The sequence below is a fragment of the Thermobia domestica genome, chromosome 15 (assembly GCF_964235325.1).
Source record: "Thermobia domestica chromosome 15, izTheDome1.hap1.1, whole genome shotgun sequence".
In the NCBI taxonomy this organism is placed as follows: Eukaryota; Metazoa; Arthropoda; class Insecta; order Zygentoma; family Lepismatidae; genus Thermobia; species Thermobia domestica.
Window position 1 is genome coordinate 87,219,262 of NC_137468.1, and position 27,887 is coordinate 87,247,148.

The 27,887-nt window shown below is 37.5% G+C and overlaps 1 protein-coding gene across 3 annotated transcripts in view; it reads right to left on the reverse strand.

Moving 5' to 3' along the window:
- Positions 1-27,887, reverse strand: part of LOC145671873 (uncharacterized) — a 123,619-nt gene that overhangs the window by 40,599 nt on the left and 55,133 nt on the right. For all 3 annotated transcript variants that reach the window (XR_014128545.1, XM_081741103.1, XM_081741102.1), the window contains one exon: positions 25,980-26,021. Coding sequence is in view for 2 of the 3 variants with exons in the window: in XM_081741103.1 (XP_081597229.1) it covers positions 25,980-26,021 (42 nt within the window). In the remaining variant the exon portion in view is untranslated. The remainder of the gene's footprint in view (positions 1-25,979; positions 26,022-27,887) is intronic.

Here is a 27,887-nt window from a genome sequence, read left to right on the forward strand (position 1 = left end):
AGACACAAACGCCTTATCAGTGGCTCTGCAAAGAAGTACTAAACAACTGACGTTGTTTCTGCTTGCCTTTAAACATAATGTTACGATTTACAAGGCACAGACAAAAGTAGAGAGCAACGTGAAATTTCGCCTAAGGGCACCTTCGTTGCTAAACTGAAGACTAGCACTCTGTCAACATATTGCATAGCTATCAATAAGTCACACTCAAAGGTTCTTTCCAAACGTTTTGGTATAACAGGTTAATCAAACTACGCTGTTGTAGGTAAGGGATGAGACTCTGAATGACCGATAAGTGTTGGAGTTCAGAGCCGTAGCTAGAAATTTCGTTGCCCGGGGCGAAGTAGAATTCGGCGTCCCCCGACACTCACCTTACCAAACTTTGACTTTTTCTTTCTGTGCTTTTATTTTTAACATATAAGAGAAACACCTTTTTGTTGTTATGCTACGCTGTTTTTTCTTTTTTATCAAGCCGCTTAGACAGACCATTGCAACAACCAAAAGCGATCGTTATGTATTCTTTAACAAATAAGAACCACTCTCAAGAGGCTTATTTTAGACCTGCTGCTAAACTTGCCAAACTACCTTGTATACAAATCCATTTGGAGAATAATTATGAAAAAAGCATGGAGTCGATTCTCCTACGTCAGGACGACCATGTTAGACATGGAGTTGCAGGACGCGAGTGGTAGCGTTGGAAAGGTCCGGGTCCCCTGAGTGCAGTAGTAATGTCAGAAGTCTGGCCTAGGCCACGCAACTCAAGGAATGGGGTCCTGACGTTATGGATTCGGGTCCCTTCTATTCACCTATTAAAGATGAAGTTGTTGGACGGCGTTGGCGGCATTTGAAAGGTTTTGATCCGTTGAGCACAATTGTGATGTCAGAAGTCGATCCCTAAACTTGAACGTCAAGAAACTGGGTCCGGAAGTTTTAGACACGGGCTCTTTCTATTCCCCTTTTAAACATGGGGTTGTTGGACGCGGATGGTAACATTGGAAAGATCCTAGTCGTTTGAAAACAGCGTAATGTCCGAAGTCAGTTCCTGGCCTCAAAGCGCCAAAAATGAGGTTCCGCATTGGCTCAATATCAATACCTGGTTGCGTAAGATAGAACAACATTTATAGCTGTATGGATGGTTTTACCTCGCGTAATAAAATACTGAGACTGAACCACAGCAAAGGTTTACATCACAACCCAAATGCTTGGGACCGAATCTGATTTCTTACATCACCGCAATGCTCAAGGGACCAAGACCTCTCCAATGTTTAAAGCAAGTCAATGATGATAGAAGAATTGGTTGAATGAAAAGTGGCAAAAAGCGGGAGTACCCTGAGAAAACCTACGGATACGATCTTGTCCAACGCAAACTTACTTGGCCCGGGATCGAAACAATAAAGACCACACGCACCAGAGTAAGCGGTTTACCATTGAAAAAAAAATGAAATGAAATCTTTGAGTTTTACGTCCCACAGTTATGCCGGTTAGCTAAAGGAGACGGTGAAGATGAGTAATGAATGAAATGGTGGAATGACGAAAGTGGGAGGAAACGGGAGAACCCCGAGAAAACCCACACACACGGTGTTTGTCCACCACAAGGTTCACTTGGCGGGGGCTGGGATAGAACCCGGGACCCCTAACACCAGAGGTGAACGCTCTACCACTGAGCCACCGCGGCCCCTGGTTTACCATTGAGCCCCACAAGAAGAACAAGAAAATTGGAAGTTACTTGGAAATATTTTAGAAGCAATATCTTTCAATGGTAAAGACCACTGCCCGATGATCCTGTTTTAATAACTCCATGAGCAGAAAGGACTGATATGTCCCTCTCCTATATGGTATTTTTCAAACCATATACTTTATCGGGAATATTATCCTTTATTCTTCAATTCATGAATTGTTTGAGGTTGAAGTGAGCGTAAATGTTTTCATACTTAGGAGTCTGGATATGCAAACCTGCTTACCGTGGGGATTTACTTCTGTGAAATTTGGTCCCTGAAGTTATACATAAACCGGTAAAATAAGGAACGTTAACATTCTTACAATGAGAACAGATTTCAATTCCCGGTGGGAGTTAGCGTACGCACGACTTTATCGTGGGAGACCCGGGTTCGATTCCCGGTGGGAGCTCATGTGTTTCGTATTCCATGTTAATCAGTAGATCCACGTCTCCTATAGCCACGCTGCTGACCGGGCAGTTAAACTCAAAATCACAATCACCACCACACGGCGGGAGTTTACATGGTTCGGGTTTTACGTTAATCAATATGTCCACGTCATATATGGTCTTGCTGTTAAAAGAGACGTTAAACTCCAAATCAACTCAACTCATTAAGATCAGAGTTCTGAGTTTAATACAATCTTGAAACCATACGTTCAAAACAAAAATTGAAATAAAATGAAATCTTTATGTTTAACTTCCCATGGTTATGCCGGTTAGGCTAAAGGAGACGGTGATAATGAGAAAGGAGTGAAACGGTGGAATGATGAAAGTGGGAGGAAACGGGAGAACCCCGAGAAAACCCACCAGCACGGCGTTTGTCCACCACAAAGTCCAAATGGCGCGAGCTGGGATCGAATTAGGGACCCGAAGCACCGGAGGTGAACGCTCTACCACTGAGCCACCGCACCCCCCAAAATGAAAATTATTCATGCTTCTGATACCTATATAAAAATGGAGAGAGAGAGAGAGAGAATAAATATGGTTGTATTTTTCATAGGGCCAAAGTGGCTTAGTGGTAGAGCGTTCACCTCTGGTGCATGGGGTCCTTGGTTCGATCTCAGCTTGCACAAAGTCAGATTTGTGGTGAAGAAACACCGTGTGCGTTCGTTTCTTCAGGATTCTCCTGTTTCCTCCTACCTACATCGTTGCACAATTTTCGTTCACTTCTCATCATCACCGTCTCTTTTACCTAGCTGACATAAGCATGGGACGTCAAACTTAATTTAATTTCATTTCATTGAAAAAATTACTATAATTCATAATCTGCATCTTTATAAACCAACTTTAACAATCATATGGATATATAATGCTTAAAATTGAATTAAATCGCAATTGCAGTAATCTGCAATATTTTAGGTTTTTCATTTATTTACATCAAATGTTTAGTTATTTGATACTTTATAGCAAGAATATTAACTGCTATATAAGACACTATTATATACCTGTGGCGTGGAAGACCCTGGTTTGATTCCCAACGGGAGCTCACGTTTTTCGGTTTCTATGTTAATCAGTAGGTCCCGTCTCATATAGCCTCGCTGCTGAAAAGGGCGCTAAACTCAAAATCAACTCAACTCAATAATTATCTATACATTGAATTTAATAATAAGGAGGGAGGCCGAATAAAGAGGGAGACCTTAAAATTTAAAACGTAGGGTCAGTGTGAGTCAGAGAGGTCACGGTGGGTGGTGTGTCACAGTGAGTCACGTCCTGTTGACCCACGATCCACTGACCTACTCACAAATCTTGACCCAATTGACTCACTCCATCTCTGGACTGTACACACAAATAAAGCAGACATATATGTAATCTGACCTTACTTGGCCTTCACTAATTTAAGATAATCTACAAAAAATGAAAGAAAGCAATTTCAAACGCAAAAATATAGAAATGTATTTTCAACGGAACAAAAAAAAAAAGTAACAGCCAAGATTTGAACCCGAATTTCTCCACTCAGCAAGCAGACGACTTACCGACTTACCCACGGCATATCTTCCGACTTCTGGTTTTGAAACTTTATTTACACTGCGTGTGTTACCTAACAACGTTACGAGATGTCCTTACTGTCGTGTTAACACGCGTTCCGTAAATTTACGAAGTCGCTCTTTTAATCCAAAATAAATTCGACACACACACACATACACACACACACACACACACATATATATATATATATATATATATATATATATATATATATATAGATAGATAGATAGATAGATAGATAGATAGATAGACATATAGATATAGATAGATAGATATGTTGGTGCACCAGTAAGCTCCCAAGAGTACAGATTAATTCATTCTTGATTTTAATCTACAGAACAAATGTTTTTTATGAAAGCAAGGGGACTGCTACCCATAGATGGCTAAGTGAGGTAAATAAAATTTAAACTTCAAATGGAACTGGGGTGGCTAACCGACAATGGCTGATTTAACACTTTCGATAACAGCGCGGGTAATAGCTGGTTTATAGATAGAGCCTGTGTAGGTAAGTGGATACCGCGTGAGACTATCATTCTAAGGGTGTGGGGTTCGAGTCTCGGCCTAGACTGAGTTAATTTTTATTCAACACTATAAATGATGTTCGCGTTTGATACTGAAAGAGATTTATCCTATGAAGGGAGAAAACCCACGATGGGGTCAGGAGGAAAGACGGACACTGTTTATCCTTAAGTGTTAAAATTTAATTTATTCCCATGTTTTTGCTCTTTCCTTTCCCTCTTTCCTTCTTTTCTCATTTTGTTTAGCTTTCCATACTTTTTCGTTCTCTGCATGATGCGTATTATTGTTTTCGTTTCCTTTGCATTAATTCCTATTTCTTTGATCTTAAAGTAAATGGAATTTCTGTAGATTTATCTCGTGGTTGTTTCTCTAAGTTATGCTCTCAGACAGTAATACTTTTTCCTCCAAATGGAGGAATATCCTGGCATGTTATGTTTTCGGGCATGTATTTGCTGTCATGTTGGTTGTCCAACTATCAGACATACAGTGAAACTATTCTGCTACTGGAAAAAGCTATCATTTCTTATGTATCCAACCTCCATTTTCTACTGTCGCTGACTGTACAAGAGCATTGAAAGAAGGAACAAATTTAGTACATATTTCTAGTTGAGATTTGGACAGCATTAGCTACAACAATTGTCATACAAAATTATGTTTAAATTCAAAGCAATAGTATAATATATAAAAACATTGTTATTTTTCTCAGAAAGGTAAACTAAATGTTGTTTGCATTATAGTTCATGCAATATTTACTCGATTAACTTTGTACAATTTCATGTAATAATTTATAAGACATCTAGCTTCACGTGCAATTCGAACCACTTTGTACGACTGAAACTCAAACTTTAAACCCTTGGTTGTGTGCTATGTACCTTAAACCAACCTAACCATTGCGACTGATTAGTGGCATGCATAAACACTAATCAATAGCAAATCTACTACACTGCACAGCACTATACCACTGTGCAGAAAAAAACGTAAAAAATAGGTGCTTCCAGTCTGTTTCCTTGTTAAATATATGTGGGTCAAAATGACCCTGGAAGTGTAAAAATGGTGATTTTTTTAGAAGTGTATCTACGGGTTAAACGTAATATATAGGTTCTATTGCTTTAAAAGGGGGACAAATAGAGTCACAACAAAACAACAGTGTGCCAATTAAAAGACTATTTACAGAGGGATAAAGTGTACATCCGAAAACTTAACATGGAAAATTTCAAAACGTGGGAGACATCCAGTTCTAATAAGGGGTATTTTTACCTCATCCTCCCTGATAATTCGCTCACTGAGTACAATGTTAAAAATTCAAAAACTAAAACTAACTTTAGAACTAGCCTGTTAATGAGATGACTGAGCTTGCTTCCAGGACTCCAACTCCTCGATTCTTGGTCGAATATTGGAAATATACTTATTTAAGGATTACGTACCCCTAGAAACATCTTTGCGTAACCCCGGTTGAATAGTACTGTTGTAGAGTATGTCGATGTCCCTTTGTCGATATTTGCATTGTACTATACATACTTCAGATACCGTAACAGCACAAGATGTGCTAGGCATGCGCCATTTAGGTGTTTTAAAGTCATCTCTCACATTTGATGCATTTGTTGCTTCTTTTTCTAAGCAACAAACGCATCAACTTTATTAGCTGGCAACTGTCACCGATCATTTGATAGTGAATATGGAAGAAAGTTAACAGACACTCGTCAATTTGTTAAAAAAATTACATTGCGAGCAGATTTTATCTTATCCCAAACGGTTATCGTCGAATATACGCGGTTAAAGGAGCACTCTGATTAGCCAAATTCAAAAGACCTGAACAATTTATCCATCTACAAGCGACGTTCTCCCCATCGCCTCCTTGTCCAAGTGGGAAGAGCACGCGGCTTGTAATCCAAAGGTTGGTGGTTCGCGCACACACTGGGGTACATTTTTTTTTTACTTGTTTAAAGTGTTTTTAGACTGACCTTAATGTAAACACATTACGCATATAGGCGATTTAACATATTTTGGTGGAGTAATTTAGTGGCTCATTGACGCTTACGGCATGGGGAACATACCTAGAACATACTAGGCATGTTCCCCATATACATATCAGGCATGTGCCTAGGGGCGGACATAGACTGTGACTATCACTTGCCATCCATGTTATTTCTCTCTTAGAGGTATTATCTGTCAGGAAAGTAAATGTACACCTTGTCTCAAAAAGGTTGAGCGCATTCTTTATTGGTGTTTTGAGGCAAAAATTTTCTAAGTCCAGCTTCGGGTATCTTCGGGAAAAAGTAAGCCAGGTTCGAACCTCCAAGCCAGCCTTTGCAATCGGGAAAAAGTTTGCAGATGTGTTTTTCTTCTTTTAAATATAATAAGACTTGTTACCAAGTGTTTAAAAAAGCAACATTGATTGAAATACTTAATGATACAATATTTCGAAACCTTGCACATGCTTGTTTGTCATTTAGCTCTCTATACGTAATGGAGCATTTAAATACGTTAAAGAATCTTTCCATGTGTAAAAGAATGCTCAAAATTAAGAAATAGAACATAATTATCGCCTGAGTACTAAAATAAAAGTCAAAGTAGAACAGAAACAGCGTTTGTCATGGATATGAATGTCATAATTATCTTGAGATCTCTTAAACATCGCTAGAAGGTTAGTTCTAGAAGTCCTTGTGTTAGCTCATTGGTAAGCTGTCGGATTTCAAATCATAAGGTTGTGAGTTCGAATCCCATCTGGGTCAATACTTTTTTTAAAATTATATTTTCCGCAATGCATGAAAAATTATATAAAATAATTACATTAGAATACATAAGTTCTGTATATATAACATAATCATTGCAGAACATAGTAATTATTATGTTTAAAATATAACATCTGAGATAATTTTCACAGTAGGTCGGTATATATGAGGATGTAAATACAAGTAAGGAAAATCATTTAATAGCAATAAATAAGTTATGTAGTGTATTTATTTGCATCTATTTGTCATACAGATGTAACTTTTCAATATTCTCATTACAGCATGTCATTTACATTCGTGAAATACAATATATTCCTACGGATATAGAAAGTGTATAAACAGAGTATTCAAAGTCGTATCCTGCTTCAAGACACATAGCTTTTCCCGATCCCCTTAACGTCACGGGAAGAAACACAAATTCTCTTTAGAACGGAATGTCGTTACTTAGAGTCTCATTCGAATACGTTGAATATGCTTTTGTGTATTCATCTCTCTCTCTCTCTCTCTCTCTCTCTCTCTCTCTCTCTCTTTCGCTTTGTTTATGTGTGTGTGTGTTGTTGCAGAATATCCCAAGTTGAATACAACATTTGCAAAGTATATGAGCATCATTGTCATCGAATACCAGAAATTGAAAGTCGTGTTTCTTCGGGTTAGGTTTACGTGTTCATGTTAGCTCACTGGTAGAATACGGACTTGCCACTGAAGAGGTCTTGAGTTCAAACCCTACAGCTAATTATCATTCTTTTGTTAGTAGGATTGCACAGAAATCGGATACAAGGAGTGGTTTACTTCTAGAAATATTTTCAGAAGCGTTTAGCCTAGCCCTGAAAAGGGTTGTTTTCGGGAGTTAAGGCGGGGTCATTAATATTGTGTCCAAGACCCTTCTGAATTTATTACACGCTCCATTCTTCTGGGCATGGAATCTATTACATGGGTGACAAATCTATCTCCTTCCCCTACCTCCAGCCATGCTTCGGAAACAAGATGCCACAGGTCATCCTGAGTTCTTGGTGGATCTGCCTCAGGCCAACTTTCCCTTAGAGTACGCTTCACTTCTGCTCACATATTTTCCATGAGATTGAGGTCTGCTCCACGAGGCGGCCAGTCGATTAAATCAATCTCAGAGTGCCCTGCGAACCATTCTTGAACCACACGGGAATTATGTATTGGCGACTGGTATTGCTGGAACTGAATTACACCATAAGGCTGAAACAGATGGCACCATGATATTACTGATAATGTCTAAGTACTGAGCATTGTCCAGATGTCCTTCAATTCTATGAAGCTGTCCTGCTCCGCGACTGGAAATCCAACCCCAACATAAAATAGATACATGGCCACTGCGATTGCAAGCAGCCACATATCCATGGTCATATCGGGTGCCTCTCGGACGATACACAAAACGGCGTCCCTCCTTTGATGTTGTGAATATGGATTCATCTGAGAAAACTACGTTTTCCCAATTGAGACCCACATTCGCCTGTGCAAACGCGAGACGGTAATTTTGTGGTCATCTGAGAGTTTTTCCTTCACGGCAGCAACACGGCCACGTAACCCAGCATGACGAAGCCTTCGCAGAGCTGTATGCTTACTACCAGGAAAGAGAGAAGCTTCCCTTATCTGTCTAGACGTCCGTCTAGTGGGTCTAACCGGGCTTCGTTTACTAATCTCGCATCTTGGGCTTCGGTTGACACATGCGGACGACCAGGAGATCGTAAATTACCAGTCTGACCTGTAGCACCATATTTCCGAATCCATTGCCTTCCTGTAGAGGCCGGGACACCTACTCGCCTGCTAGCTGCAGTTGCAGTATAACCTTCAAACTCCCATAAAGTAATTACTGCTGTACGTCTATCCATAGTTACCAATGTTCTGAGCTGTGAGAAGAAAGCAATAGGTAAAAGCTAGTACCTGACGTGTGATTGGTTACTTGCACGACAAGCCTATTGTGGGGAACAGCGTTGCCAGATCTAGCATAATGATGCTAGATCTAGCATAATTTGCATGTCTCTAGCACCTAGCATCTTGCTTTTAGCATCCTGCCCAAATCTAGCACAATTTCAGCAAGTTATCAAAAAGCCGTAAAACCTGGAGAAGTTGGTCGTGGGAAGAAAAAGAACGGCAGAAATGTATCCTCTTCCATTGATTCATACACTCGGTAAACCATACAGGCAGTCTTATTTTCCTAAGTAAGTTCGGAACGGCTTTGGGCTTTTTTTTTTGTGGCTCCACCCAGGGTTTTCTAATCCTTTAACTCCGAGGCATGGGCGGAGCTATGGGGGCCATTCTCCCCCCAACTTTTTGACAACTTCACCATCTTTACTTCTGACTTCATGATCATATTTATTCCTGAAATGACAGCTCCGAGACCGACCAAAAATCTGCCCCCTCCCCCAGCAGACGATTCCCAACTCCGCTAATGCTGCGAAGTAATTTTCTTTCAAAATATGTAAACAAAAACTTTGCATTCATTTATACGATATATACGCCATTGAGTTTGGCAACGACTGCAGTAATTTAGTTGAGTTAAAATTTTGGTGCGTGAAGTATTGAGTTCTATCCATGCATTCTTGCTCTCTGTGTATTTTAAGTTACGTTATCGTATCTCAACTTTGTTTTTTTTTTAACTCCTGAGTTAGTAATTATGAGGATCTAGCATAATTTGACCGAATCTAGCATAAGTTCGATCAGGTTTTGGAATAATTCCGAGCTGTGAGTCTGGCAACGCTGGTGGCGAACGACTTGGTCAACGACTCGCGAAAGAAATCTGAAAATGGTGCGCCGTAATAATAATATTAAAAACAGTTTTTATAAAGGAATATTAATACATACGAAAAGCTGTTTAAAGAATGAATTGTTATACTGACTTTACACGTATAAAAACATATACCATATACCAAACAGATTGAGCGATATGATTATAGCTGTTTTGAGACGAACACTTTCGAAGTCCAACTTCGGGTGTCTTCGGAAAACAGTAAACTAAAGCTGCTGGTTCGAACCTCCAAAGCCAACCTTAGTAATCGGGAAAAGATGTACAGATATGTTTTTCCTTCTGTTAAATATAATAAGACATGTGGAAATGGTATTAAGTGTAGAAAAAAGTAACATTGATTGAAATACTTAATGATACAATATTTCGAGACTATGTATTCACACTCTCGTTTCGTCATTGTGATTTCCAGACGGAAAAGAGCATTTACGTATGAGCTCAGTTATATTTCAGAAGCAGCTTCCGAAAAGCGGTCATGTTAGCTCAGTGGTACACCACCGAGCGTTTAAATCGTGAGTTCGATACCCGTTCAGGTGAGATTCCTTTATGATATTTTACTTTCCTCAATGCATGAAAATTATGTAAAATAGTTACATTACAATTCATCAGTTGTATATATATTTTCATATCATCAGTTGTATATATGAGTTGAATATATATATTCATATCATCAGTTGTATATATCAGTTGAATATATATATTCATATCATTTCACTGCATAAGTAATTCTTATCTTTAAAATATAACATCTGAGGTATTCACAGAACGTCGGTGTGTTATGTGTGAATATTGAATACAAATTTAAAAAATCGTGTAATAGCAATAAATAAGTTATGTAATATATTTATTTGCAGCTACTTTCATCGCAGATAACTTCTCAATATTCGCATTACAGCATTTAGGTAGAGCATATCGAAAATCGGATCGTGGTTCAAGACAAAAAAAACTAGCTAGCCCCAAACTGTCACGTAAGAAATTCACGAATCGCAAAAGTAAAGTGAAGAGATTGAGAGCGGTAATTCCTTAATCGCTCTCTCTCAACTCTCTCTTATCTGCATTTATACATATAAAAGTGTATGTATGTATGTTCCATCGTAACTCATGTATGCCTAGAGCAGGGTTTCTGAACCTGGGAGTCGCGGCCCCTAGGGGATCGCGAAGATAGGCGGAAGAGATAAATATAGTTAGAATCTAATACCAGAAATTATTTTTAAATATTATTTTTAATTTTGTTCTGATAGGCATACTTTTATTTTTTATACACACTGTAAAAAACAATAAAAAATAAGTCTACTGAACATTTTCAAAGGGTGTAGAATTCGTGTTACTATTCGGTTCAAAGTCTCTTGTCGTCGCGAATTCTGTCGAGAAATTTGAAACTTAAAATATACAAAACGATAATCATGCCTGTTGTTTTGTATGGTTGCGAAACATGGTCGCTTACTCTGAGGGAAGAATATAGACTGAAAGTATTTGAGAACAAGATCCTTAGAAGAATATTCGGACCCAAGAGGAACGGGAATGGGGAATGGCGGAAACTTCATAACGAGGAACTACATAATTTATACGGTTACCCAACATTGTTAGGGTCGTCAAGTCTAGGAGGCTTAGGTGGGCAGGTCAGGTAGCTAGAATGGAAGAAAGTAGAAACGCTTTGAAAGTCTTGACTGGAAGACCAAACGGAAAACGACCATTAGGAAGACCTAGGGGCAGATGGGAGGACAATATTAAGATGGATCTCGCTGAGATAAGAATACAAAGTAGAAACTGGATCCAATTGGCTAAGGATAGAAGTCAGTGTAGAGCTTTTGTGAACGCGGCATTGAACCTCCGGGTTCCATAGGCCATAGAGTTAGTTACTTAGTAGAGTTGTTTAAAAATGAATTTAAATCAAAGAGGTATGATATAAAACTAATGAGAACTGTATATAGAAATACTAGAAAAATAAACACATGAAACAAAACCTGCAAATTGAAATACAATTAAAATTAAAACCTAATGAGATACCTAAGCATGGTGTAATTTCACTAGTGCAGCAATGCCCGGTTCAATCTTCATGACGAATATTATCAAGCCGTTTTCAACTGATAAGCGATTTCTTATCTTTGTTTTAATGTTTACCATAAAAAAAAAACTTTCGCACAAGTACGATATAGCAAATGGAATTATTACTTTTAAAGCAGCAATCACCAGACCAGGATATTCTTCTCTCCTCATCAGGCAGAACTTGTCCAAGTCTTCGTTACAGAAAACCAGTTGCAAAGACTTGTCGCATGATCATTCCATTATTTGGTCAAGAAGTTGTGGGCTTAGATCGGATACGTTAATGGCCTCTTCAATGAAGGAGTTTAACATCCATCTTGAACCAGCACCTTCGTCGTTGGGAATATAGATATTACAGTTACTGTATCCACTGTCAGTGCCGGGCGCCGAAAAGAGGTGCCACACATTTCGGAGGAAGTGTGTTACTCAAGTTAGGAAAGTGCATGTGCACATGTGTAAAATAGAAGGAAAAACGTAATAAAATGTGCTCAAAATTAAGGAAAGGTAGGGTTTATTTTGAAAATGTTATTGAGCTTCGTGCCAACCATGGTGGCGCTTCGTAGCTAGTCTGTCGACGTCACTCATATATACGGTGACATCGTACTATACTCTCGCCCCGGGCAATGATTTTCCATGGCACTGTTCACTATAAACAAAAAAAAATGGATTCTACTATTATAGAAATAGGTATGTTAAAAATCCCACACAAGCTTATTATAAAACAAATTATAAAAGGGTCGCTGGCAAGAGCGTGTGATAAAAGGGGATCGTGATAGGAATTAGATTGAGAACCACTGGCCTAGAGTAATTTTAACCACATTTCTTATAGTTTCAAAAAGAGTGCTGTCGGGTTACCTATGGTGAATGGGAGGGGGATACATATAAAAGATTGCTAGAAAATGATCGATATTAGATTCATAGTTTTCGGGGTCGCTTAGATAAATAGTGAGACTTTCAATTTCGCTTAACTCCGATTAAGCTCTCATTAGTAGGGATGGGCACGAACGACTTTTCTTTGAAACTCGACTCGACTCGAAACAGACATCTTTGAGGTCTACTCTTGGACTCGGCGCAAAAAATATCTTCCAACTCGACTCGGATAGAGTCAAGTCGAACCAAAACGAGCCAAATCCTGTGTGTAGTCTTACCTAGACAATACATAGACAATAATTATTCTATCATCAATTATACTACTGTTACTACAAATAATAATAATAATAATAATAATAATAATAATAATAATAATAATAATAATAATAATAATAATAATAATAATAATAATAATAATTATTATTATTATTATTATTATTATTATTATTATTATTATTATTATTATTATTATGACAACACCGTGTACAAACATGAACGATAGATGGTTAGTAAAGGAATACTAAAAGCTAGTTGACTGCCGACGTCGGTAGTCATGAAGTCTACAAGGCAAGGACATCATTCATTACCCTAAGCTGTAAGCGTCGGTCTACTACAGATGATCAACTATTAACCTCTCGCCAGAAATTGGTGGCCCCGCAGCGACGATCCGTGATGGCCCAAGTTCCATATTGAAAACTTTACTACCAGCGGCAGAGACGCGATGAAACGCCAACGAACCACAAAATTACTCTCCCAAAATATGTTAAAATGCCTATATGTGTGATTTGTTTATATTTAGGTGAAACAAAAAAACAAAACAAATACCCCGGGGTGGACGCGAACTATCAATATTACGATTACTAGGCACGTGTTCTTCTGACTTCCCCACGGAAACGATCATAAAAAGCTTGGTTGTTGAAGGATAAATCATTGACGTCTTAATTTAGCCAATCAGACAAACCCCTACATCTCGAGTTCTAGGAGGTCATACCGTGAACCGTTTCAGATTTATTGCTTTCTGGTGGAGTACTATCCATACGCAAAATTTGAGCATAGTAGCCGACATGCATCTTCGGTGCCTCTTATCTTTAGTACAATTTTAACCAGAGATGGTGTGGGTCAATGAAAATTTGATCCACGACCCACCATGACCCACTATGACCCACCACCCAAATGACCCATTGGCCCACTCTGACCCATCAACCATCGTGATCCACTCTGACCCACCACCAACTATGAACCACTCTGAACCATTGCGACCAACTCCGACCCACCAAAACCCATCGACATCAACTCTGACCGATGACCCACGTCCTCCTCTCCATTGACTAAAGAGATTACACTTGTAATAAAACAAGACTGTGAAATTATCACTTATCGGAGTTTGAATTTCTACCATCATTGGCTCAAGCACCTCTTTGTTACAATACTGGTGGGTCTGACCTTTACGATATATAATGGCAAAGTGTTTCTCATCTTCCGAATTAAAATGAATTTAAATTTATCATATGTAATTATTTCTTTGTTGCCTTACAGACACATTTCAGTAGAAAATAGGTGAAATTTAAAAGTTTCGAATCAAGGAAAAGTAGACCAACGTAAAAAAAAAAAAAAAAAAAAAAAAGAGAGAGAGAAACTAATTTTCTATATAATTAAGCATGCCGTACTAATTGGAAATGCCCATGTAATTAAATTTAGAATACAAATTTTATGGCCATTTTTCTCTAACTTTATGGCTTGATTGCCTTATGCTCGGAACGCTCCATATATTAAACACCAGCTTCAGCAATTATAAATAGAAAGCAGTGGGTATAAAATTCAAAAAGAACTTTAGTTTGCATTACTCGATTTTTTTCTCAACTAATATCAATCGTTTGCGATTATTTTTACAAATCAACCCACTACCAATTTCCAATATATAGAAAATGCACCCCCGTCCCCCCGCTCATAAAAGACAATTTTAAAAAATGCCAGGACATATTCTCTTTATTTTTAATAAAGAGTTATATGCTGAATTTCAGCTCTCAGTTGAACGGCTTGTGAGATACTAAATTTTTCGCAAAAATTCGGACTTCTACTCCCCCTAAGGATATGTATTATAATGAAAGTGACACGCGTATGATAACTTCCCAGTTGGGATTGGAGCCTGATTATATACCAAACGTCAATTCATTTGACTTTGCAATTTGACTGTGATGATTACGCATAGTTACTTTCAATTTTTTATGATACATATCCTTATTTCGTATGTTACAGATGATTCAAAAATATTTTTTCAAGCAGTTAGCTCCTCTAGAATCTCACAGGCTGCATCCCAAAATCCAACTCCTACTATCCTATGACAATCCAAAAGTGACTGAACTTTTTTTTATTAGGAACAAATGACAAAAGAAAAATGGAGATCTTGAAAGTAAAATATAGAAAAGCTCGGTGCCCCCAATAACTCCATATTTCTCCGCCCCTTCATTCCGAACTTAAAAATAAAACTTAATTCGAATATGGTTAATTAGTGAATTTATTACAGTTAAATTCCACTCACTACATGCTACAGCTACAACTATGTAAGAAAAAATAACAACTGTGAAACATGTTCTGAATTACTATTACATTTCTTACGCTATTATTAAACATATTAGAATAGTAAAAGAGAATTGTTCGTGAAATAGTATATTTGCTCATGATTTTTAACTTTTTCATACGGAAAAAATTAAAATATTATTCAAGTTTTAAAATTTGCACTCTGCAAATATGTTGCCCTCTAGGCAATGGGACTAATGTGGACTAATGGGAAATGCTGCACTCTTAGCGGCGCTGAAAACTTATGATTCGATTCTAATATCGGTTGATTTCGATATCTTTATGTCGCTACGTAACCACCCTGGGTGCTAATGGGAGCTTAATTGGACTTGAATTGAAAGTAGAGCTATTCACCTAAGCGACCACGAAACTATGGATTCAATAATAATATCGACCCGTTTCTAGCATTTTTGATATGCATCCCGACAGTACTCTTTTTCCAGACTGTAAGAAATATAGTTAAAATTGCTCTAGATATATCAGAATTATGTTGAAACACACACATAAATCCACTTTTATATTCTGTATAAATAGAGAGAGAGTGAGCGAGCGAGCGAGCGAGAGAGGGCGACTCAAGGAATCACCACTTCCACATTGCAAAAGCATATATCAGGAATTGAATTGAAAATCTATGTAAAGACTTTCTGCTGTGGCATGCTTCATAAGGACAATTCCAGTCTGCTCACGTGACCTTTGGGGTTCATGAATATTTTTGCGAGCGTTCCGACTTTGGATTCTCTGTTTATACCCTCTGTTTATGGATCGAATAACTTTTCAAGAACATAAATGACATTCTATATTATGAATGTTGAGAATTACTCTCTATATGACAAATAGCTGCAAATAAATACACTACATAACTTATTTATTGCTATTAAATGATTTTCCTTACTTGTATTTACATCCTCATATATACCGACCTACTGTGAAAATTATCTCAGATGTTATATTTTAAACATAATAATTACTATGTTCTGCAATGATTATGTTATATATACAGAACTTATGTATTCTAATGTAATTATTTTATATAATTTTTCATGCATTGCGGAAAATATAATTTTAAAAAAAGTATTGACCCAGATGGGATTCGAACTCACAACCTTATGATTTGAAATCCGACAGCTTACCAATGAGCTAACACAAGGACTTCTAGAACTAACCTTCTAGCGATGTTTAAGAGATCTCAAGATAATTATGACATTCATATCCATGACAAACGCTGTTTCTGTTCTACTTTGACTTTTATTTTAGTACTCAGGCGATAATTATGTTCTATTTCTTAATTTTGAGCATTCTTTTACATATGGAAATATTCTTTAACGTATTTAAATGCTTCATTACGTATAGAGAGCTAAATGACAAACAAGCATGTGCAAGGTTTCGAAATATTGTATCATTAAGTATTTCAATCAATGTTGCTTTTTTAAACACTTGGTAACAAGTCTTATTATATTTAAAAGAAGAAAAACACATCTGCAAACTTTTTCCCGATTGCAAAGGCTGGCTTGGAGGTTCGAACCTGGCTTACTTTTTCCCGAAGATACCCGAAGCTGGACTTAGAAAATTTTTGCCTCAAAACACCAATAAAGAATGCGCTCAACCTTTTTGAGACAAGGTGTACACCTGTTTTTCGAGTCTGGCATTCCTGCTCTCCATCCGTGGAGAGTATGAGAATTAAATCAATCAAATGTTTACTGAGGGGCAAAAAGAAAAGTTTAATCTGAATAAGACATTGCAGAGGGACACAAGCTGTGAATACGAATAGTGCATAGTGTAAATAAAGGACGACACCGAAAGAGAAAGCCAGACACAGCTGTTGAACTTAGAAAAAAGAGTAAAAATTGTTGAAGTGGGAACATAAAACACAAATACAACAAATACACCGAAAACTAAACATTCACCACGCCTTGATCTTGGTGTAGTGGTTAAGATGCTGGCTTACAAATGCAAAGGTCGCCAGTTCGAATCTTCGGTGAGGACATTTTTAAAAATTTTTGTTTATAATACATGCAGCTCATGAGAGATGGTAAAAGAGGTCGTATTTAGTCTTTCGTAGCAATTATTATTGGTAAGGTTTAGTACTGATAATACTTTTGTCTTTGCGTATTGGTTTTATTCTTTTCTTCATTTCAAAAGAGAAAAATATCCGAACAAATGCCACCAAAATTCCTCATATTTTGAATGTAAACGCCATTTGCAATTAGTAAAGAATAAAAATTGAACGTTCCGATGTAGCTGCAAAAAGTAAAAAGAAAAACATGGAAGTAGACCATACTCATGGTTATTAAAATACAATTTCTACATGCCTTACGCCTCCCGACCACGTTTCTACGTTAGCAAGTAAGAGGTTTGTGTTTAGGTTAGGCTGGTCAATACGTTTTGCAAAGGGGCCCGGTTTAGCTCTGACGCACCACAGGTGCGAGAAGGGAGCAAAATACTTTTTCTCTCTCCTTCTGTGTGTCTGTTTATCTATCTATCTGTATATATATAACGCTATTTGTGAATGCCGTAACCACCCTAATTTTCAGCGGATTGAGATGAATCTTGGCACAAACATTAATTGTTGAAATATCTTCAGTTCGTTAACCAGAATAATCAGACGAAAATGTTCAAAATGGCGGCCCTTTAAACTCGTAAAAACTTCCAAGGGAACCAAATTTCGCCCATACATGGGTATTCAGAAAGTTTGAATAACTTTTCCTCTTTTACTGAAATATTTGTGTGCAGAGACTTATTGAAATATTGGACCCGATTAATCGCATAAAGAATGTTCACGCCCTTTTCGCTACGGTCAGGTTTTTTTTTTTTTTTTTGCAGGAGGGGGTTATTTTCGTAGTGATGATAAGATGATTGCTAGTGATGATATGAAATTACACATTGAAAGTGAAGTAACTTGTGAAACGTGTTATTTGAAAGAATCATATAATAAATGTGCTTTCCTCTAACACAGAGAGAGCGTGAATGGCGAGGAGTGTTATTTGATTTGCTTTTTAGTAACACATTGCATTGCAAATAAAGGTAGGCAACATTAGTGGTAAGTAAAACAATAATAATAATAATAATAATAATAATAATAATAATAATAATAATAATAATAATAATAATAATAATAATAATAATAATAATAATAATAATAATAATAATAGGTGTTGTTTGTGGCAAGGCAATATCTTCCTCAATTCTTCTTCAAACGTAATGATTGTAACGCCATATCTCCCTTACAAACAAAATATTAGCAATTTATATCGAAAGAACGGGAAACTGTTGAATGATGGGAGCAACGTTGGACAGTATGCACTCATAGTACTCAGAAAAATAAGCGATTTCAATGAAAAATGAACGAAGAGTCATTGCCGTGGGTAGTCATGGAGCCAAGGAGAGCCCTCTTTAGGCAAAATGCCGATAACTTATATCGAGAGAACAGGAGGTGATAGTGAGATGGGACCAACGTTGGACACCGTGGACCCATAAGGCGCATCGAAAAAATTAGGGGGGCGGGCGCCAGCCAGCCTTACTTATTTCCACATAATAATATAAAATTATATTGTCGAAATACACACACGAGTTAGCTAGTAATATGTCATATTATTATTATTATTATTATTATTATTATTATTATTATTATTATTATTATTATTATTATTATTATTATTATTATCATCGACAGCATCTTTTCATTACGTGTGCATGTTTGACTTGAAGCCAAAGAGAAGATCCATCATTCATAGAAAGAATAAGAATAGCCAGTTACTTTAGGCCTAATTGCGAACGACGGCGAAAAATACGAAAAGAGACAACCTTAGCGAAAAGAAACAATACACTCTCTCAAATGGATAAAAAAATAAAGCCGAGATAGATTCGAACTCGCATGGACGGCGCGAACAGTCAGTTCAGTGTCCACTTTTTTTTTTAACTGACCCACCAAATGTGTTTTAGTAACTTACTTATTGCTAATTTTATTTGCTTCACTCGTTTAACTTGCTTTTTCTAATAACTTATAACGACAGGGACACGAACACAGAAACATCGAGGACAGTTAAAAATCATAGATGCTCTCCCACCGGGAATCGAACCCGGGACATCATGCACCAAAGGCGCACGTGCTAGCCAATAGACCAGCCGGCGGGACACTGCTCACTCTCTGTGTCGTTCGGGATTACGACCACTGTATTGCCAGCTATCACTTCTGAGGGTTGTATACTATGATCACATGTTTCTTCTTTGCTGGAAGAGTTAAACCTACATTCTATGTAATACATGAAATATTTAGACCTACATGCTCTTCATATAATGTAATAAAAGGTCATGCTGGGAATAAGAAAAAGAACATTCCTTGGACAAAACGGAAACTATTGGCATCAGAAATAATTATCTACGAGGTATGCGCAGTAGTATATTTCAGAATAGTTACTGTTTAGTTCAGTAAACGAAGAAAGGGGTATAAAAAAGCAACGAGCAATATGTCGAGTCAACGAGATCGACCAGAGTTGACAGAGGCGGAGTAGTAATACAACAACTTGGTTAAATTGATAATTGGTTCTTTATTCTGTAGTAGATCGTATCACTCTTTACGGGAGAGTAGAGAAAGACTTAAACGCTGTTATATAGTAAGCATTAGTAACACGATCATACAGACACAAATGGATGTAACTGTGAGTACTACAACTTGGATTTAACGAAAGCCGTTTAGATATTCAGTGGTTTGAAGGGTTGTATAAGACACAAAAAGTTAAGACACAATACAATTCTTCATACCTCAGCTTTCAGTAACTAGATACATGCAATTTCAGGATAGATACTGAAACTGCTGTCGGATTTTAATACATGACGTATTGCAGGATACAAAATGCTTTGCATTACTTGTTTGTTTCTAGACAGCTACTAGCTTAGTGTTCTGAAAGGTTGTGTATAAACTAGAGATAGCCAATTCCGGAATTATTACTTTCCGGACTCCCGAAAGTAAAACCGGACAAATTCCGGAATTCGGAAAATTCCGATTTTGGAATAATTCCGGAATTCGGAAAATTCCCATCTTGGAATAATTCGGAATTCGGAAAAATCCGGAATTTAGAAATTTCTGATTTCGTTTACATTCCGGAATTCGGAACAATCCGGATTTTTTTCGAAATCCGGAATTTTTCTCAATTCCGGAATTTTCTAAATTCCGGATTGTTTCCGAGTTCCGAAATTATTCTGAATTCCGGAGTTTAACTGAATTTCATAATTTTCCTAAATCCGGAAAGTGAAAGTTCCGCTTCCGAAAAATGAATTTATTTTGGTTAATATGAATCGTGGCGGAAATAAGTCTTTGACCAGGTAATGGCGACTTCTTTGAAAGAAATGGGGTGTATGAGAATTCAATCTGTCATATTTGTAGTTTCGTATGGAGAAAAAACAGGTGTGTCTTGAAGCAGTAGCGTAGCCAGGATGTGTGTTTGGGGGAGGGCAAGTGCTGTTATAGGCACATATAGAAAAATTACAAACAAAAAATATATAAACATAAACATATATAAAAATTACAAACATCAAAGTACCAAAGTACAATTTCGGACCTCTTTGGGGGGCCGGCCCCTCCGGGCCCCCTTCCCTACGCCACTGTCTTGAAGGTACGGAACCCTTTCCCCGAAATCTCTACTTTTAAGTAAGTTTTGCCAAATTTCAACGGCAAGTTTAAAACTTTTATTATTATTATTATTATCATTATTATTATTATTATTATTATTATTATTATTATTATTATTATTATTATTATTATTATTATTATTATATCAACACCGTGTATAATCTTTGAAAGATATACGGTTTGTATCTGAATAGTGAAAGCTAATTGACTGTCGATCTCGGTCGTCGAGAAGTCTTCAGGAGGGAAGGACATCGGTCACGTTCTGGGTTTGAGTTCCGAAAGGGCAAGTTTTCGGGCTCGAGCCAAAAATTGTTAAGAGTTATAGGCTTCAGCCAGACATGTTCAAAACAGCTGGGACCGGGTTTAGGGCTCTCAACGGCTCGAGCGGCTCGGCTTACAGCTCATTCACTATCGAACCGAACCAAGAAGTGAGCCGAGCCAACAGCTCACCCAACCGAGCCGATTTGAGCCATCGGCTTAGTTGAGCTGAATCGAAACGTGCCGATGGACTAATTTCAACTTAGCTGGCTTGAACCGGTTCACATGAGCCGAGTAGGGGACCCATCCCAACCGAGAAAGCTCGAGGCATCGGCTCAATTGAGCTGAGTCGATGGCTCGTTCCAACTGAGCCGGCTCGGGTCATCGGCTCATCCCAACCGAGCCGACTCGAGCTGTTCGCTCAGTTGATACGAGCAGAGCCGGTTGATATCGCTACCCGAGTTGGTCTTCTGCTTGGGCTCAAAAATTCGACAGTTCAGGTCTCAGCCTTGATTTTAAGAACAACAGTATATACTTATATTGGTGATTACGACATTTGAGGCTGTCTCGTAATAATAAAAAAAAAACCTTGTCTTCTCGTTATCTAGACGAGACGAGATACACAAAAATTGCCCCACGAGATTCACTAAAATTACGAGAAGAGACGCACCCCTGTCGTGAGCAGCAAAAAACGTATTCCATATTAGTGCTTACATTTCTCATGGCTTTCGCTTTCCAGTCTAATCAGGCCATTATTTAAAAAAGAGTTAAAACGAGCTGAGCGAGCGAGCGAGCCATTATCAAACTCGACTCAACTCGAAACTCGCTCTGGAAAACAGCTCGACCTTGATCGCTACGCGGTAAACGATTCGTCTTTAGTCTGGTTACGTTAGGTTTCTTTGTCTCAGCTTGCAAACTTGTATGTTATATTTCTTCGATTCAAAATGTCTTTCGTATTTCTTTTATGATGTCCGAAAAGTTTACATTAATAACTTGTGTTTTCCTTGAACCGTTGGTTCACAAGTTTGTATTTTCTCCACACGAAACTACAAATATGACAGATTGAATTCTCATACTCTCTATTTCTTTCAAAGCAGTCGCCATTACCTGGTCAAAGACTTATTTCCACCATGATTCATATTAACCAAAATAAATTCATTTTTTGGAAGCGGAACTTTCACTTTCCGGATTTCGGAAAAGTATGGAATTCAGTTAAACTCCATAATTCAGAAGAATTCCGGAACTCGGGAAGAATCCGGAATTGAGAAAAATTCCGGATTTCGAAAAAAAATCCGGATTGTTCCGAATTCCGGAATGTAAACGAAATCAGAAATTTCTAAATTCCGGATTTTTCCGAATTCCGGAATTACTCCAAGATCGGAATTTTCCGAATTCCGGAATTATTCCAAAATCGGAATTTTCCGAATTCCGGAATTTGTCCGGTTTTACTTTCGGGAGTCCGGAAAGTAATAATTCCGGAATTGGCTATCTCTACTTTATACACAACCTTTCAGAACACTAAGCTAGTAGCTGTCTAGAAACAAACAAGTAATGCAAAGCATTTTGTATCCTGCAATACGTCATGTATTAAAATCCGACAGCAGTTTCAGTATCTATCCTGAAATTGCATGTATCTAGTTACTGGAAGCTGAGGTATGAAGAATTGTATTGTGTCTTAACTTTTTGTGTCTTATACAACCTGCAAACCACTGAATATCTAAACGGCTTTCGTTAAATCCAAGTTGTAGTACTCACAGTTACATCCATTTGTGTCTGTATGATCGTGTTACTAATGCTTACTATATAACAGCGTTAGTAAGTCTTTCTCTACTCTCCCGTAAAGAGTGATACGATCTACTACAGAATAAAGAACCAATTATCAATTTAACCAAGTTGTTGTATTACTACTCCGCCTCTGTCAACTCTGGTCGATCTCGTTGACTCGACATTTTTTATTTTTTATATCCCTTTCTTCGTTTACTGAACTAAACAGTAACTATTCTGAAATATACTACTGCACATGCCTCGTAGATAATTATTTCTGATGCCAATAGTTTCCGTTTTGTCCAAGGAATGTTCTTTTTCTTATTCCCAGCATGACCTTTTATTACATTATATGAAGAGCATGTAGGTCTAAATATTTCATGTATTACATAGAATGTAGGTTTAACTCTTCCAGCAAAGAAGAAACATGTGATCATAGTATACAACCCTCAGAAGTGATAGCTGGCAATACAGTGGTCGTAATCCCTAACGACACAGAGAGTGAGCAGTGCCCCGCCGGCTGGTCTATTGGCTAGCGCGTGCGCCTTTGGTGCATGGTGTCCCGGGTTCGATTCCCGGTGGGAGAGCATCTATGATTTTTAACTGTCCTCGATGTTTCTGTGTTCGTGTCCCTGTCGTTATAAGTTATTAGAAAAAGCAAGTTAAACGAGTGAAGCAAATAAAATTAGCAAATAAGTAAGTTACTAAAACACATTTGGTGAGTCAGTTAAAAAAAAGTGGACACTGAACTGACTGTTCGCGCCGTCCATGCGAGTTCGAATCTATCTCGGCTTTATTTTTTTATCCATTTGAGAGAAAGTATTGTTTCTTTTCGCTAAGGTTGTCTCTTTTCGTATTTTTCGCCGTCGTTCGCAATTAAAGTAACTGGCTATTCTTATTCTTTCTATGAATGATGGATCTTCTCTTTGGCTTCACGTCAAACATGCACACGTAATGAAAAGACGCTGTCGATGATAATAATAATAATAATAATAATAATAATAATAATAATAATAATAATAATAATAATAATAATAATATGAAATATTACTAGCTAACTCGTGTGTGTATTTCGACAATATAATTTTATATTATTATGTGGAAATAAGTAAGGCTGGCTGGCGCCCGCCCCCCTAATTTTTTCGATGCGCCTTATGGGTCCACGGTGTCCAACGTTGGTCCCATCTCACTATCACCTCCTGTTCTCTCGATATAAGTTATCGACATTTTGCCTAAAGAGGGCTCTGCTTGGCTCCATGACTACCCACGGCAATGACTCTTCGTTCATTTTTCATTGAAATCGCTTATTTTTCTGAGTACTATGAGTGCATACTGTCCAACGTTGCTTTCATCACTCAACAGTTTCCCGTTCGTTCGATATAAATTGCTAATATTTTGTTTGTAAGGGAGATATGGCGTTACAATCATTACGTTTGAAGAAGAATTGAGGAAGATATTGCCTTGCCACAAACAACACCTATTATTATTATTATTATTATTATTATTATTATTATTATTATTATTATTATTATTATTATTATTATTATTATTATTATTATTGTTGTTGTTGTTGTTGTTGTTGTTGTTGTTGTTGTTTTACTTACCACTAATGTTGCCTACCTTTATTTGCAATGCAATGTGTTACTAAAAAGCAAATCAAATAACACTCCTCGCCATTCACGCTCTCTCTGTGTTAGAGGAAAGCACATTTATTATATGATTCTTTTAAATAACACGTTTCACAAGTTACTTCACTTTCAATGTGTAATTTCATATCATCACTAGCAATCATCTTATCATCACTACGAAAATAACCGCCTCCTGCAAAAAAAAAAAACCCTGACCGTAGCGAAAAGGGCGTGAACATTCTTTATGCGATTAATCGGGTCCAATATTTCAATAAGTCTCTGCACACAAATATTTCAGTAAAAGAGGAAAAGTTATTCAAACTTTCTGAATACCCATTTATGGGCGAAATTTGGTTCCCTTGGAAGTTTTTACGAGTTTAAAGGGCCGCCATTTTGAACATTTTCGTCTGATTATTCTGGTTAACGAACTGAAGATATTTCAACAATTAATGTTTGTGCCAAGTTTCATCTCAATCCGCTGAAAATTAGGGTGGTTACGGCATTCACAAATAGCGTTATATATATACAGATAGATAGATAAACAGACACACAGAGGGAGAAAGAAAAAGTGTTTTGCTCCCTTCTCGCACCTGTGGTGCGTCAGAGCTAAACCGGGCCCCTTTGCAAAACGTATTGACCAGCCTAACCTAAACACAAACCTCTTACTTGCTAACGTAGAAACGTGGTCGGGAGGCGTAAGGCATGTAGAAATTGTATTTTTAATAACCATGAGTATGATCTACTTCCATGTTTTTCTTTTTACTTTTATCAAGACAAAAAGACAAAAACAAAACAAAAAGTATTATCAGTACTAAACCTTACCAATAATAATTGCTACGAAAGACTAAATACGATCTCTTTTACCACCTCTCATGAGCTGCATAGTATATTATAAACAAAAATTTTTAAAAATGTCCTCACTGAAGATTCGAACTGGCGACCTTTGCATTTGTAAGCCAGCATCTTAACCACTACACCAAGATCATGGCATGGTGAATTTTTAGTTTTCGGCGTATTTGTTGTGTTTGTGTTTTATGTTCCCACTTCAACAATTTTTACTCTTTTTTCTAAGTTCAACAGCTGTGTCTGGCTTTCTCTTTCGGTGTCGTCCTTTATTTACACTATGCACTATTCGTATTCACAGCTTGTGTCCCTCTGCAATGTCTTATTCAGATTAAACTTTTCTTTTTGCCCCTCAGTAAACATTTGATTGATTTAATTCTCATACTCTCCACGGATGGAGAGCAGGAATGCCAGACTCGAAAAACAGGTGTACATTTACTTTCCTGACAGATAATACATAAGGCACATACTGGACACATTTCCATGTACCTGAGGGAACATGATAGGCATATACCTGCTATGTAATTGAGCTGTTAAGGATGGGAATACGCAACGGAGAGGATAACATCTTTTAATGTTAGAACTATGTTTAAATTACTATAACCATAATTTATTATTATGTATAAAATTATTTATTTATACTTACTTTAGGTTTAACTTCTTCTAAGAAACTTCTTGTAATATCAATCTAGTTAAAGAAAATGAGAACAAAATACATTTTAAACATTGATTTAGTACATATAATAGTAAATTTTAAATTCTGCAATATTTTAAGCGTTCAACGAAAAACAAATATCCAAAGATGAGACAATTATCAATCGATATATCTGATCGAGCTGAGTAAAATGATACGGGTGGCTATAAATTCTGATGCGTACTTTTTTAAAAATCAACAAAAACGAATTTTTATGGTGGCGCTACAAATACTTCGTTCATTGCCAATTTAATAAACTAATATGTTTTATTGTGATTTAATTGGTTATTTATTTATTATTGTATTATGTGTGTGTGTGTGTGCAAGATACACAGGGGCTGTTAACAAGGACATTGTATCTATCTTTATTTGTTATCTCCTAACAGTGACACACAACACTACTTATAGCATATTAAATAACATATTAATTTTAAAAATTTCATCATGTGTTGTGCGCTTGGCTCCTTGAAAATTTAGTGTAGTACAATGTAATATTGTAGTTTCCTACCATGAAACTTTATTCCAACCAGTATAGTATATTCTTTACAACAAGGAATACCCAGCTGCAAAATTTAATAATTTATTTGTTTTCTCACACGGAGGCAACAGAAATTCACAAAATGCTTTGACTTGTTCGGGTACTAGGCTGAAAAGTAACACCTCATAAACACTCTGCTGCTACGTTCATAGATAGGTTTGGAACTTTTGTAACAATCCTCATATATGTGATTTCACTACCGAGCACGTAGAGTTCAAGAAATGCCCACGCCATTTTCAACAAGGATTTTTTGGAGGAAGTAAACAAACCATAAACGCAACAAAAATTTAAAAAGAAAGAATGAAAGAATCATGCTTTGGAACCTAGCTTCAGAGATCAACACCCTGAAGTCCTGGGAGTTCAAACAGAGATTTCACGACAAACACATTACACACATACTTATACGTTTTTGTGATTGAGATCTTTTTTTTTTTTTTTTTTTGTATAGAAGTTCGAATTATCAACATGCTCGGCTACTACACCACAAAGTGGTGCTTTGCATGGGTATATATCAAGGTAACCAAGAAAGTTCTGTCGCTTTTTAGGGAGGTCTGTGTTCAATTGGCCCTCATACCGTGAGTTGAATGCGAATGGAGATAAGGCGAAGGTTAGTTGTTGGTGTGTGTATATCCAACATACTAACCTGTTTGTGGCACTTCAGTTACACCGTGAACTTGCATAAGGACGGAGTGAACATGGGATCTCCACAGAGCGTCATAAGAGAGTTACGCGGACCGTGCAGCGCGGTGGTTTAACAACTTTAAGGATGGTGACGAAACACTTGAAGACTCCCCACGTGCCGAAAGAAAAGCACATGTACAAAATGAAGATCTTCAGGTAACAATTGAGACGAACAGTGGTCAGACATGTGAGAAACTGGGACTACAATACAGTGTGAGTGGAGAAATTATTCGGCAGTACCACCATTAACTTGAGAAGCACTGCAGTTGGGTTGATGGGTCCCACATGCGATGCCTCCGGGCCACAAGGCAACGTGAGCAGACACCTGTGTTTCTTTGCTGTGTTGTCTAAGGAAGGAGTCATTTCTGGACAGGGTGTTAACATGTGATGAGAAGTGGGTCCTGCACGAAGCTCCACGGCGCCGTCATCATTAGTTAGCATCCCATGAACCGGTTCCAAAAGAGCCGAAACCAGCATTGCACCAGAAGAAAGCCCTCCTGTGTGTTTGATTGACTGCTTGCGGCATCGTGCATCAGGAACTGGTCAGAGCATCAATGCAACTGTGTACTGTCAGCAGTACAGTCGTATTCAAGAAAAAACTCAGAACTCTGGAGCCAGCATTTCTGAATCGCAAAGGAGTC